At 39.2% G+C, this 14,253-nt stretch overlaps 1 protein-coding gene across 1 annotated transcript in view; it reads right to left on the bottom strand.

Annotated features, from left to right (window-relative positions):
* Positions 1-6,409, bottom strand: part of LOC145715826 (BTB/POZ domain-containing protein 8-like) — a 51,207-nt gene extending 44,798 nt beyond the window's left edge. The window contains exons 1-2 of the mRNA XM_081818799.1: positions 6,173-6,409; positions 102-299 (exon numbers count right to left, since the gene is read on the bottom strand). Coding sequence (XP_081674925.1) covers positions 102-299; positions 6,173-6,321 — 347 coding nt within the window. The 5' untranslated portion in view covers positions 6,322-6,409. The remainder of the gene's footprint in view (positions 1-101; positions 300-6,172) is intronic.
* Between the last annotated feature and the right edge of the window lie 7,844 nt (positions 6,410-14,253).

Here is a 14,253-nt window from a genome sequence, read left to right as displayed (position 1 = left end):
TATGAAAATACAAGAAATAAAAACATACACACATATGTGTTGAAAAGGTAAACAGTTATATATTAGACTTAAATGTAAGAGAAAAAAGATAAAGCACTTACTGTAAAAATTTTCTAAATTCTGAAGCTTCAAAGTTCTCCACAGCAATAGGCTCAAGATTTGTTAAATTATCAGATGTCTGTCCAATAGTATGAAAATAGAAGTCAGGAACCCTTGCTAAAAGGACTGCTTTGTGTGCTTTGAACAAAGTACTACCTACACAGAAAGTAACATCTGTATGGATTTCTTCCCTTAGGAGCCTGTAATGAATAAAAAGGAACCATAGTTTAATTAGTGATACTCAGAAATATATAATATACCTATTTTTATAAAATAATTTTTCAAAATAGCACGCACTAAAAATACAGAGGTAAGTAACAAAAGTAAAATAGGTTAATATGAAAATGAGTTTGTTCTCAGTTCATTCCAAAGAACACTGTTTAATACTTGCTTAGAATCTAATTTTCTAAAATTCATGGTGGAAAAAAAGGTAATTACACTAAAAAGAGTAAGACTATTTTTCCAAAAAATATCTTTTAATTCCTTCTGGTAATAATAATATTTATCTTCTGCTATTTATGTTGATTTTCCTTTAAAATGTATCTACTTAAGATTTATTTCAGAAAAAGAACACAAAGTAATATGGTCACTGACTGTTGAAAAGAATGTATTTTTAAAAATCTTACTAAAAGAAGCAAAAGAAATAAAATGTCAACAACACAAGCAAGCTGAGTATAACAATAGACAATACAGATTAGAAACTGGTACATTTTGTTCTGACTATTGTTAAATACCAAGTCTGAAATGCAGGCTTGGCCGTCAAGAATGTGACATTTTAAGCCCTTTTCCAGTTTTTTCCTCACACAAATAGAACAAACTATAATCTATTATTAAAACGATGGGCTCATGGGATAACACATTCAAATCCCTTTACTAATGCACATGGTTATGGTAAAGCCCACTGATTACAGATAAAGTGAAGGAAGAACGGAAATCAGCATCATAATACAAACTGTCATAATCTTTTGTCCCTGTGGTAACTATATACTTCTACTCTCTAAATACTAAACAATACTTCATATCACTACATCATTGTCTTCGGCAAGGTATGTATTCTCAGAGGATTTCCTTACCACAGGACATAACTGGCAATCACACCAGTGCACTACAGGAAGTACAGCTAATGGATAAAGATACCCATTACAGTGAAAGCGTACAATGTTGCCACTGACACTCTCATGCCCCCAGGATCAAGTTAATGGCTCCTTCCTCTGATCCCAACACACTTGAGACATACCTCTATAAAGAGCTTCTGTCACTGCATCATTATTTTTTTGAGCCTTTCTCCCTACTAGACAATAAATTCCCACAGGCAAAAACTGTATATTCAGTATACAGAGCTCAATATCTGCTTGTTGAATTTTGTTGTATTTTACACTAAACAAATGCTTCAGAGCACAAAACTTTCAGAACCTTGGAAACAATCAGCAAACAGAAGCATTTTAGTCAATATTTTAATCAATAAATTATTTTCATAAGTGGTTTTTAAAGTTATGCAAAAATGTACTGGTCTCTCAAACATTAATAAAAACTCAAATTGCACAAATACTCAATTTATTCCTTCCTCCCACCCACCTTTTCTCCATCCTCCACTCTTCCCCAAGTGAATAAGGAAGCAATGCAGCTGGTAGCCATACAACCATCACTAGGGAATTTGCCTTGTTCATAAGATATGCTCATGAGTATTTGTTAAATAAAAAAATTTAATGTGTTTAAAAATTGTCAATATGAAAATATAGTGCTTTTTATTTTATAAAACTACTTATATCAGTTACAAGTATATCTTGTATGTTACAAGTAACAGAATTATCTGACTCAGACTGGCTTAAATATTAAAGGGGGTTTACTGGCTCATCAAATAGTAAAGTCTAGAGGAAGGACAGGTTGAAGCAAAGGCTCAACCATGTCTAGGTCCAGCTTTTTTCCATCTCATTTCTCTGCCAACTACTGCATTAAGCTATCTAATGCATTTTGGACTGTTGACTATCACTAAAAATGTATTAAGCATGTACTATGTACCAAGCACTGGGTACAGATAGATGACTAAAACATATGTGCACTCAAGGATTTTACTGAATAGTAGGGAAGACCGGTTTGAAAATTAGAGTGTGATATATTCAATAACACAAATAAATAAAATTTTTTTCAGAGATAGGCATAAAAGACCTTACAGAGGACAAGAAAACCAAATGAGATTTCAAAGATCAAATAAGAGTTGGTCGGGGGGGCGCCTGGGTGGCTCAGTTGGTTAAGCGACCGCCTTCGGCTCAGGTCATGATCCTGGAGTCCCGGGATCGAGTCCCACATCAGGCTCCCTGCTCGGCAGGGAGTCTGCTTCTCTCTCTGACCCTTCCCCTTCTCATGTGCTCTCTCTCTCTTTCTCTCTCTTTCAAATAAATAAATAAAATCTTTAAAAAAAAAAAAAAAAGAGTTGGTCAGGGAAGCAAGGCAAGGTCATAGTTCCTGGCTCCACGTTCCTTGCTAAGGTATGTGTGAGTATGGAGCTACAAACTGGTCAGCAGAGAGTACTGGGGGGCTAAGAAGTGACAGATGAAGCTGCTGGGATAAAGACAAATAAGAGGCAAAGAGTTTAACTCCATCTTACAGTTGAAGGCGAATCACCAAATGGACAAATTCATTTTTCAAAATATCACCTATTAGTTGTGTAGACAAGAAATTAGGGGGGAATGAAAATGAAGATGAGAAAATTACTGCACAGTGCATCTGAATGATGTAAAGGCTCGAGCCAGGAGAGATCAATGGTGATAGAGACTAGGGAATGGAATTAAAATATACTTTGGTAATAAAATCGGCAGGAGTTGGTGACTGGATGTAGAAGGTGAATGGAAGGGAATAACCTCTCTTTTTTAGCTTGGACAACTGGGTGCTAATGATACACCAACCTTTACTGTATATCTGCTATTCCAACCTTCATTCTCAACTCCAGACATATTTCCAATGGTCTCTTGCATCTGACTTCCTCAACATTCACCATGCTCCTCCCTTTCAAATGCCCTAAGACTTGGCACCATCTTCTGTGTTTCGCTTTCCCTGTACCTCCGCATGTAATTGGTCACTGAGTCCATCAATTGCACATGTGAATCCCTTTCACTTTTTCCATCACCACTGCCATTATGTATCCCTTGACTATCATACAATATCTCCTAGCTGGTTTCCTTGTTTCTAATTTTTCTTCCCTCAACTCAAGATCTAAATATGTTAATCTTTTATTTAAAAAACACCAACGGCTCTCCACTGCCTCCACAATACATTCCAAACTCTTCACTGAAAAAGAAAGTCTCCATGAACTAGTCTTAGTTTACCCATTCACCCTCATCTGCTGTCACTTTGGTTGCAGGCCATACCCACAATCCCCTCCCAAAAAGCTACCAAATTCATTTATGGCTCGTCTTTGTAGCACATGACCCTGATGCTCTTAACCACATCTGAATGAACAATGGAATGAGCCAAGGTTAGCCATCAGCCAATGTGGTATTATTATTTTTTTTTTTTAAGATTTTATTTATTTATTTGAGACAGAGAGCACATGAGAGGGGGAAGGGTCAGAGGGAGAAGCAGGCTCCCTGCCGAGCAGGGAGCCCGATGCGGGACTCGATCCCGGGACTCCAGGATCATGACCTGAGCCGAAGGCAGTCGCCCAACCAACTGAGCCACCCAGGCGCCCAGCCAATGTGGTATTTAAACAAGTAAACTCTAGCAGAGATGTTCTATAATAAACAGAAACCGACTAATGACACTGTAAGAGAGTTTCAAAGCAAATCTAAGAGTAAGAAAAAGAAATGGGTAAGGATAGAAGCAAAGATGAAGGAAATAGATTACTGGAAGATCAGTTTGTAGAACTACTGCAGAGAAAACAGACTGGGCTCATAGTCTGTTTGTGTGACCTTGGGAAAGTCATTTTAACGTTTTTGGAGTCAGAATGTCAAGGTTTTTATTAGGACTCTACCACTTCATGCCTAATGCTCAGTTTCCTTATCTGTTAAATGGGAAGAATACCAAGACTTACTCCACAGGGTAGTCAACCCCGCATCTAGCTAATAGAATAGCAATAAGTTTAGGGATTTTTATTACAATTGTCCTGTATAATGGTCCACTTCTCAATGAGGTCTTACTGTATAATTGCTGTCAAATTCCAAACAACTTTCCAATTCTACATCAGATCTGGCTTTTTGACTACTGAAATAGTTTCCTATTTTACTTCTCCATATACCCTATTATCTCCGGTCACCCAGAGGTTTCTCTGTTCCTTGCTGTTTAAGAATCTAATACAACTTGCTTTCCCAAAATAAATCAAACTCTTTCAAATCTCTGTGCCTTTGTAAAAGCCATTCGCTTTGTTTAGATATCCTCTGACTTCTCCCTTCCTAATCTTTACCTAATCAACTTTGAATCAATCCTCAAGAGATCACTCAAACGTCACCCTAAAAAGCCTTCCCCAAACTCACTCCAGTCCCCATAACTTTTGTTTGACTATTATCTCTTACCAGAGTGTAAGCACAACACCAAAGCTATGTCTTATTAATCTTTGATTCTTCAGGACCTAGTACAAATCTGGGTACATGGTGGGTACTAGATACTTCATTAATATTTGCAAAATAAATCCATTATATTGCTGTGTTTGAAAAAGATTAATTTGGCACAGCAATTAGGGTGCTGGGTGCACATACAAAGTTTTCTTGTTAAAAAAAAAACTGCCACATCTTTTTTTTTTTTGCTTATAATAGGAACTTGGAAGTTCAGGATCCTATCCTTAATTACTGCTCAGATGAGGATACAAAGTTCACCTACTATGCCTTAATTTCATTTTCTTTATATAAATCAGACATGTTATCTTCCTTAAATTCCTGACACCTTAAGACTTACAATACAGCCAGGAGAATAAAGTCACTGAAAAGGAGTGCCTCATCCTTACAGATTCAGCCTAGAAACAGAACAACTTCAGTTTTATTTTTCCATCTTTTACATTAATCCCCCACTGGTGGAGACAAAGCAGCATCTCTGGCAGATAAGCCCAAATTAAAGGGACATTTTTTTAATTTATAGAAAGCACAGTTTAGAGCCGCTGAAGCCTAAGTGTAAGGGATAGAAAGCACTTAAAAAAAAAAATGTAGAATGCTGCACAGCTATTGGTTATTAGTGGTAATTATGTTTACTCTAATTCAGGAGTTCTTAAAGTGTGACCCAGGCAGCCAGCATCAGCATCACCATCACCTGGGACCTTGTTAGAAATGCAAAAGCTCTCTTCCTAACCAACTGAATGAGTACTATGATCCGGGACCCAGTAAATCTAAGTTTTAACAAGCCCTCCAGGTGATTCTGATGCACACTAAAGCTCACGAAATCAGTTTTGGTGGAAATGGCAATTGGCTAGGGAATATTTCTAAGCTTCATTTTCTTTATAAATTGAGATGTCATTAACTGGATTCACCATAGCCTGAGTTAAGCTTCAGAACAACCCTCCATTTGCTTGCGTCCTCATGGGAGCTGGGAGTAGCTGGGAGCTGTAGTGTTCCAGGTGGAGAGGGGAAACCAGTTTGCAATCAGGAAATATTTCTATGTAAGCATTTCTGGTAAATTCTTTAAAGAAAGTTCAGAATTAAGAGACCTCCAAGACTCCACTAATTTGTTCTTTTTTTCCTTAATCTAAATAAATATTCATTTTTATAACTAATTTTATTTTTCTCAAACTAAGCTTATTTTTTTAAAGTGTACGCTTCAGGACCATGAAACCTGGATCCATCCCGACCTTAGCGATACGTCTTTCAAGAACTAAGCCTATTCGTCTTATTGTCATAAACTGGTGCTGCACATAACTATGATACTAATTTTGCTCTCCTTTTTTAATCTGGTACGTGCTCTCCGAGGTGCTCGGGATTGGTTTTTTAGGGCGAGGGAACTGCTGTGTAGTGAGGAGACTGGTGCACGTCCCACAAAAGCCTGAGGCGAGGACCACGAGGAGGGGAGGGATGGAGTGGCCGGGAAAGCCACAGCTTCTGGGGCGGAGGCGGATGCCTTAAGAACTGAAGCAGCTAGGGTTCCCGCCTCCTCCTACCTGAGCAGATCCTGGCTGAGCTGCTCCGATACCACCGCCTTCAGCCGGCGCCGCTCACAGGGCCCTTTCCTTTGCAACCCCTTAGTGCAAACTCCAGGGGACCCCAGAGGTACCACGGGCGCCGCGCCACCCTCCCCACAGCCGGCCATGTCCCACAAAGGTACGGCGGCACCCCGCAGGCCCAGTTCAGGATCTCAATCTCCGGCTGCGGAAGAAGGGGGCGTTTCCGACCCAACGCTCCGCTCCTACCCGAATCCGCCCCTCAGGGAAAGGTTGACGCCTCTCCAGTTTGCACACGGTCCCTTATAGCCGCGGGACCGCTCTCCCGGGCAGTCTGGGAGGCCCGCGCCGACACGTGACCCAGGAAGGGTGTGCGCAGGCGTAGTAGCTCTGTTTACTTCGGCCGGCGGGCGCCCGGTCCCCGTTGCCCAGGGAACAAACCATCTCCAGGGAAGTGACCAATCTCTCTGGGTTATTTTTCCTCGATGTCTTTGCGTTGCGGGTGGTGCGTTATAACCACTCATTTTAGTTGATGTTTTATTGCGAGCCGAGTCCAAATCAACCTGCGAGCCTTTCCACATTAAGTCTTCCTGGGGTGTCAGCGCTTTTTTTCCCAGGAAAGAACAGGTTCAGGACCTTTCCTGTGGCGAGTCTCGCTCCCTCATTTTGTTGCTTTGGGCAAGAAAAACTGAGGGTGTGAGGAGCGGGGAAAGAACTTCAGAAAATCAGCAAGAGTTAGAACACTCCTGAGTCCCCTGCAAAGGGTGTGTACAGAGTCTAAAAGACCCCCATCGCTTCCTAATCCAGGGAGTGGCTCATATAACCGCTCATGAACTTTAGCTGAGAAATATCAGCTTGTATTCTAGTGCTTTGCCTATAAAGCCATAATATTTATGACGAGGAAGGGAGGAGGTAATTTTGAACATTTTGGCCTGAAGAAAATAGCTGGACTGGATATAATTTAAATATCTTTTGGTATTTTTAAACTTATTTCCTCCGAAGGAAGAAAGCTCAATAGTTCTGCTTCTTTCAGAAGCTCCGCACAAAGTATCCGTTATGGTTGGTTGGTTTGAATCAGTTTTCAAACGATTCAGAGGTTACATTTGGTTCTTGTCTCCTGAGTCTCTTCTAAATACCAAGTTTTTAGAAAATAGATGGACCTTGTACCCTAAGGTTGGCCAAAGATTAGCTGTTTCTCCAAATAATGCCCCTCTCAAATATTCAGACACATTAATAATGAAAAATATAACTGGATAATTGATTCTTAATTATTCCTGTAGAAAAGAGGAATGTCAAAGATAATAGCTAATATTTATTGAGTGCTTATTGGGGGGTGAGAGAACTGCTCTACCTGCTTTATATGCATTAACTCAGTCTTCACAACCACCATTTAGGTAGGCACTAATATGAGCCTAATCTACAGGTGCGGAAGTTGAGGCATGACAAGCTAGGTAACTTGGGAAAGGTCACACAGCCAGTATAGTGGTAATCTAGGTATTAAAACTTAGGCTGACCAACTCTTCCCCTTCAAAGTCCTGCAAGAGTTCTACCATGCCCCTTTATCAGCTGAAGTGACAGGCATTTTTATTATGCACAATTGCATTTATTATTAACTCACTGGTTCGGAATGGATGACAGAATGGTTTCTGGTTCATGTAATTTAATTCTCTTAAAACACCTTAGGCAAATGACTATGTGAAGAGATTAAAGAAAAAGTACCTCCTTAAAAAACAAAAATCTTAAAAATAAATAAATAAAAGTAAAAAAATCTGGTCAACGATGCTTCACATTTAACCATTAGAGAATATTTACTTAAAGCACTATTTTTATTTTAATTAATTCAGGCTGTGAAGTCATTTATACCTTAATGTGAGTGAAGTGATCGGATTCTTTTCCTGAAAGACATTTAGGGAAAAAAGAGAATCCTAAGGAACTAACAATGGGAGATTTGAAGGTAGACACAGCTAAATCTATAATTTTGGGTTGGGTTGGCCTTCACTATGATTCTCATGTGTGAAAAATCAATTAAGGTAAAATTGCCTTGGAAGGCAAAAAAACTCTTCTAAGAACTACAATTTCATGAAAGAAAAGTGATTTTTTTGGATGCATTATTTTTTCATTCTTTAAAAAATGTTTTCATTTGAAACATTTCAAATATACAAAGAAGTAAAGAGAGAGATACAATGAACCCCAATATACCCATTACCAAGATTCAACAATTATCATGATTTGGGCATATATGCTTTATCGAGTCTTCTTTCCTTTTGGTCCTTTCTCATGTTTTCTTCTTTCCTTCCTTCTTCCCTTCCTTCCCTACTTCTAAAATTTTTGAAAGTAAAACCACAGACATTATTTAATTTTATTCCTATATACTTCAATATGCATCTCTAAAAAAATGGATGTTTTTAAATTACTAACATTATTCCTTACAAATTAACAATAATTCCATTTACTATATAACCCATTATAAAATTTTCCCAGCTGTCCTAAACAATATCCTTTATAGTTGGTTTGTTTGAATCAGTTTTCAAATGATTCAGAGGTTGCATTTGGTTCTTATGTCTCCTGAGTCTCTTCTAATCTAGAGCAGTTCCCTCTCCCATTTTTATCTTCATGCCATTGATGTAGCAGAAGCCGGGACAACTGAGCTGTCGAATATTCCACGTTTTAAATTTTACTGTTTGTGTCCTTGTAGTATCACTTACTATGTTCATTTATACCATACATTCCTACAAATGTTAGTTTCAGAGGCTTGATTAGATTCAGGTTCAATTCTTCAGCAGAAAGTATTTAATAGGTGGTATATTAGTTTTCTATTGTTGCTTTAACACATTACCACAAAGGTAGTGGCTCAAAAACAACACATTTTTTTCCCTTCAGTTTCGTAGGTTAGAATCCCCACATGGATCTCACTGGGCTAAAATCAAGGTTTGGGCAGGACTGCATTCCCTTATGGAGTATCTAAGGGAGAGTTTCCTTGCTTTATGCAAATTCTAGAGGCTGCCCATATTCCTTGGCTCTTGACTTCCTTTCTGCCATCTTCCATACCAGCAGGCTGAGTCCTTACATTGCGTCATTCTGACCTCTTCTTCTGCCTCCGTCTTTACTCTTTTAAGGACTCTCATGGTTACATTCAGTACAATTGGATAATCCACGATAATCTCCCTGTTTTAAGGTCGGCTAATTAGCAACCTTAATTTATTTGCAACCTTAATTCCCCTTTGCCATGTAACCTACCACATTCACAGTTTCTGGTATTAGGACATGGACATCTTTTGGGAGGGTGAGGGCAGGCATTATCCTGCCTACCACAAGTGGTAATTCATTTTGTATCATATCAGGAGGCCCATAATGTTTGGTTATCTTCCTTTTAATGTTGCTAAAATGTATCATACATTTTCATCTGATAGTTTTATCTGTTGATAATTCTTGGTTGGACCAACTAGGGATTCCAAAATGATTTTATAATTCTATCATTCATTTGCTGGAAATCTGCTGGAAATCTTCCTTAAAGAATGACCGTCCTTCATTAATTAGAAATATTGGATATCCAGAAAGACATTTCACACCGCAGAGGCAGGATACTTAATTCTCTCATTTAAATTACCATTTTGCAAAGTAAGGAGTTGGTACCCTCATTAATTCCAGTGTGTTCAATTTATCATTTTTGTTATCTTCATGAACTCATTGGTTTTTCTGTATGCAAAGGCAATTGCATTTATTCTTTTTGATGCTCAAATTGCCTTATCTGGCCAATGGGAGTTCCTTTATATTGGCTCCTGTGTCCTTTTGACACATTCTTTAATCTGTGATAGCTTCCTTGCTTTCTGGCACAACCAAATACTAGATACCTTGTCTATTTCCCACCCCAACTATTCCTCCAAAGAGCTACAGTTCCTTTTAGTGTGGAATGGTAGATAGAGCCCACAATCTGGGTGATAAGTGTGCTCACTGATATTGGCCTGCATTGTTTCTAAGCAATACATGTTTTTGTAAGAAAAAAATTGCTGAGTTTATACTATATCGGATTCAAATGTAATATTATGAGATTTTTAGATTCTTTGTTTTTAAACTCTGTTCTTTTTTTTCTTGCACTGAAAAACTCTTGGTTCCTAACAACATTAACAGAATTACTTATCTATACATTCCTAAAGAAGTTATTAGCGTTTCATAATAATATGAATATTACTACTAACAATTAGACTATATTCAATTTAAGGTATTTTGAATTAATATCATGGAAATATCAAGTTGGGGGGAACCTGGGTGGCTCAGTCGGTTAAGCATCTGCCTTTGGCTCATGTTATCCAGGTCCTGGGATGGAGCCCTACATCGGGCTCCTTGCTCAGCGGGGAGCCTGCTTCTCCCTCTCCCTCTGCCTGCTGCTCCCCCTGCTTGTGCTCGCTTTCTGTCAAATAAATTAAAATAAAATTAAAAAAAAAGAAATATCAAGCTGTGTGGATACTATAGAATGACTATTTGTGTCCTCCCAAAATTCATATGTGGAAATCTAATCCCCAGTGTGGTGGAATTTGGAGGTGGGACCTTTGGGAGGTGATCAGGTTATGAGGATGGAACCCTCATGAATGGGATTAGTTCCCTCATAAAAGAGACCCCAGAGAATTTCCTTGCCTCTTCCACCATGAGAGGATACAGTGAGAAGACAGCTATTTACATACCAGGAGGCAAGCTCTTATGAGACACCATATTTGCCAGAGCATTGATCTTGGACTTCCCAGCTTCCAGAACTATAAGAAATAAATGTTGGTTGTTGAAGCCACCCAGTCCATAGTATTTTTGTTACAGCAGCCTGAACTAACTAAGACAGTGAGGATTATAAAATATCACTTATCCATCTCCTTTCTCAGGTGAGAAATGCATGGAAATGATCTCGGAACAATATTTAATTTTTTTTCTGTCACTTTCCTTAAGCTTTCCTCCTCTGCTCACCTCCCCCTCACTCACCTCTTCTTCCTTTCTTCTCAAAATACCAGGAAGCTAACTAATGAAGTTTAAGCTTTACGGGCCCACTTATACAAGCCCCTTCCAAGGCTCCAATGAGATCCCTAGAAATGTGTTTCCTTTTTGTAGTTTTGGGGGTATGTTTTTGTAAATTTTGCAAAGGTAAGAAATTTTACCACATTTGATCAAGAATTTCATCTTAGCCAAATGTCCCCTCATATATGGTGGCACTGAGTGCCTACAGGCATTTTTGGGGTATGGCCACAATGAAACTAAGTTGAGGATACAGTAGTTTGGGCATATTTATTGGTTCACAATCATTTCCACATCTAGATAAGTTGTTGCTCTCTGTTCTGGTGCAGGAATGGCTTCCAGGAATAGTTTGCTGATTCATCCTGCATAGTGACTTGAAGGGATAGGGCCCAAGGTCACATCACATCACATCACATGTGAAGATGTCTTACAGGAAATGGTGCTAGAGGTATATAGGTAGTTAGGACGTATACAACAGTAAGTAGAGGCTTCAGTTCTCATTAATGTCTAGTCAGAGTGAAAGGAGTATTCTTAGTAATGCAGAATATGCAATTATAAACACAAATTTCCTCTTTGATGAGACTCAAAGTAGAATTTGTCAGAATTCCTGTATTTATAACTTATGTTTGTAATATTAGTCACCTTCCCAGAAATTGTAGTCTGTTGTAATTTCTCATTCTAAATAATCACTTTCATATCTAGAAAAAAAATGTTAAATGGCAGCCATACCATTTATAATTGTTTCAGTGGTATTCATATCTTCCTGATTTAATTTTTATTTTGTCTTGTGTTGTTACATGTATTTATTTATTGCCAATGGAGCTCTTAATGAGATATTTTCTTTGCAAAAATGAAGAAGAAGTGATGGTCTAAAATGTTCCTTTGGCCTTACTTTAGCACTAAACTAGGAAGAGGTGAACAATGTTTATCAATAAGTCTCTTTTTTCTAATCTTCTTTTTTTCAAGTTTTTATTTAAATTCCAGTTAGTTATCATGCAGTGTAAAATTAGTTTCAGATGTAGAATTCAGTGATTCATCACTTATATACAATACACAGTGCTCATCACAACAAGTGCCCTCCTTAATACCCATCACCTATTTAACCCATCCCTCCACCCTTCTCCCCTCCAGTAACCCTCAGTTTGTTGTCTATAGTTAAGAGTCTGTTTTATGGTTTGTCTCTCTCTTTCCCCCTGCCATGTTCATCTGTTTTGTTTCTTCAGTTCCACATATAAGTGAAATCATATGGTATTTGTCTTTCTCTGGACTAACGTATTTCACTTAGCATAATACTTTTTAATTCCACCCACGTCATTGCAAATGGCAAGATTTCATCCTTTTTATGGCAGAGTACTAGTCCACTGCATATATATATACCACCTATTCTTTTATTTTTTTAATTTAAATTCAATTAGCCAACATATAGTACATCCTTAGTTTCAGATGTAGAGTTCAATAATTCATCAGTTGTATATAACACCCAGTGCTCATCACATCACGTGCCCTCTTTAATGCCCATCACCCAATTACCCCATTCCCCCACCCACCTCCCCTCTAGCAACCCTCAGTTTCCTATAGTTAAGATCTCTCATGGTTTGTCTCCCTCTCTGATTACTTCCCATTCAGTTTTCCCTCCCTTCCCCTATGATCCTCTGCACTGTTTCTTATATTCCACATGAGTGAAATCATAGGATAATTGTCTTTCTCTAATTGACTTATTTCACTCAGCATAATACCCTCCAGTTCCATCCATGTTGATGTGAATGGTAAGTATTCATCCTTTCTGATGGCTGAGTAGTATTCTATTGTGTGTGTGTGTGTGTGTATCATCTATCTATCTATCATCTATCTATCTATCTATCTATCATCTATCTATCTGTCTATACCACATCTTCTTTCTCCATTCATCTGTTGATGGACATCTTGGCTCTTTCCATAGTTTGGCTATTGTGGACATTGCTACTATAAACATTGGGGTGCAGGTGCCCCTTCGGATCACTACATTTGTATCTTTGGGGTAAATACCCGGTAGTGCAATTGCTGGGTCATAGGGTAGCTCTATTTTCAACTTTTTGAGGAACCTCCATACAGTTTTCCAGAGTGGCTGCACCAGCTTGCATTCCCACCAACAGTGTAAGAGGGTTCCCCTTTCTCTGCATCCTTGCCAACATTCGTTGTTTCCCGACTTGTTAATTTTAGCCATTCTGACTGTATACCACCTATTCTTTATCCATTCATCAGTCAGTGGACACTTGGGCTGTTTCCATAATTTGGCTATTGTTGATAATGATGTTATAAACATTGGGGTGCATATATCCCTTTAAATCATATATCCCTTTTGTATCCCAAAGGATACAAAACTCTGGTGCCTCAGGGAGTGTCTCTGGTGTGTGCCTGGAGCACTCTGCGGCTGTGTTTTGGCTGCTTATCCCTCAGATCAATCATCTGCAGAGGCTCTCCTGGCCTACAGTAGGCAGTGTTCGGACCTTAGCCAGAGTGTGGCAAGTTTTAACTAGGCATGCTCTGGTCTGCTTGTTAAGTAAGACCTGATGTGGGACTGAAGACTTGCAGAACTCTATGGTCAGTAGACATTGCGTGTGCAGGGATTTGTGCTGGTCTTCTGGGGAAGAGGCCTGCTGCACTCGTCTTTAGGCACACTTGCCCAAGAAAAGCAGCACCAGCAGGGCGCAGGGGAGTGGGACTTGGTGTAAGCAGGTTAGGCAGCCAGTGTCAGGTGCTGTGCTATTTACTGAAGGAGGGAAATGGTGTCAGCCAGCTCCTTTGTCTCTAGGGAGGGGTCTCTGTGCTTGCTGCTCTTGGGGAAGCACTCCCAGAAGAGTGAATAATTTCCCCTCATGCGTCTCAGGTGTTTTTCTATTTTCATGCACTCTGTCTCTGCGTTGCTCGCCTGCCTAGAGCAGCGCAGTGCCCTTTGGGCTTTATCCTAGCCAATCCTGCTGACTTTAGGGACGTGCTGTGGCAGGGGCCTGAACTGGTCTTCTGGGGGAGGGTTTCACTGCACTGGAATGGATGCTGGTTTGACCAAGAAAGGCAGTCATGCCAGAGCGCAGGGGCATAGCATTTGG

Source organism: Leptonychotes weddellii, chromosome 4, assembly GCF_054177405.1.
Source record: "Leptonychotes weddellii isolate Sample4059 chromosome 4, ASM5417740v2, whole genome shotgun sequence".
Classification (NCBI taxonomy): Eukaryota; Metazoa; Chordata; class Mammalia; order Carnivora; family Phocidae; genus Leptonychotes; species Leptonychotes weddellii.
The sequence above is the reverse complement of the archived record's forward strand: the minus strand, read 5'-3'. Positions and strand labels throughout refer to the sequence as shown.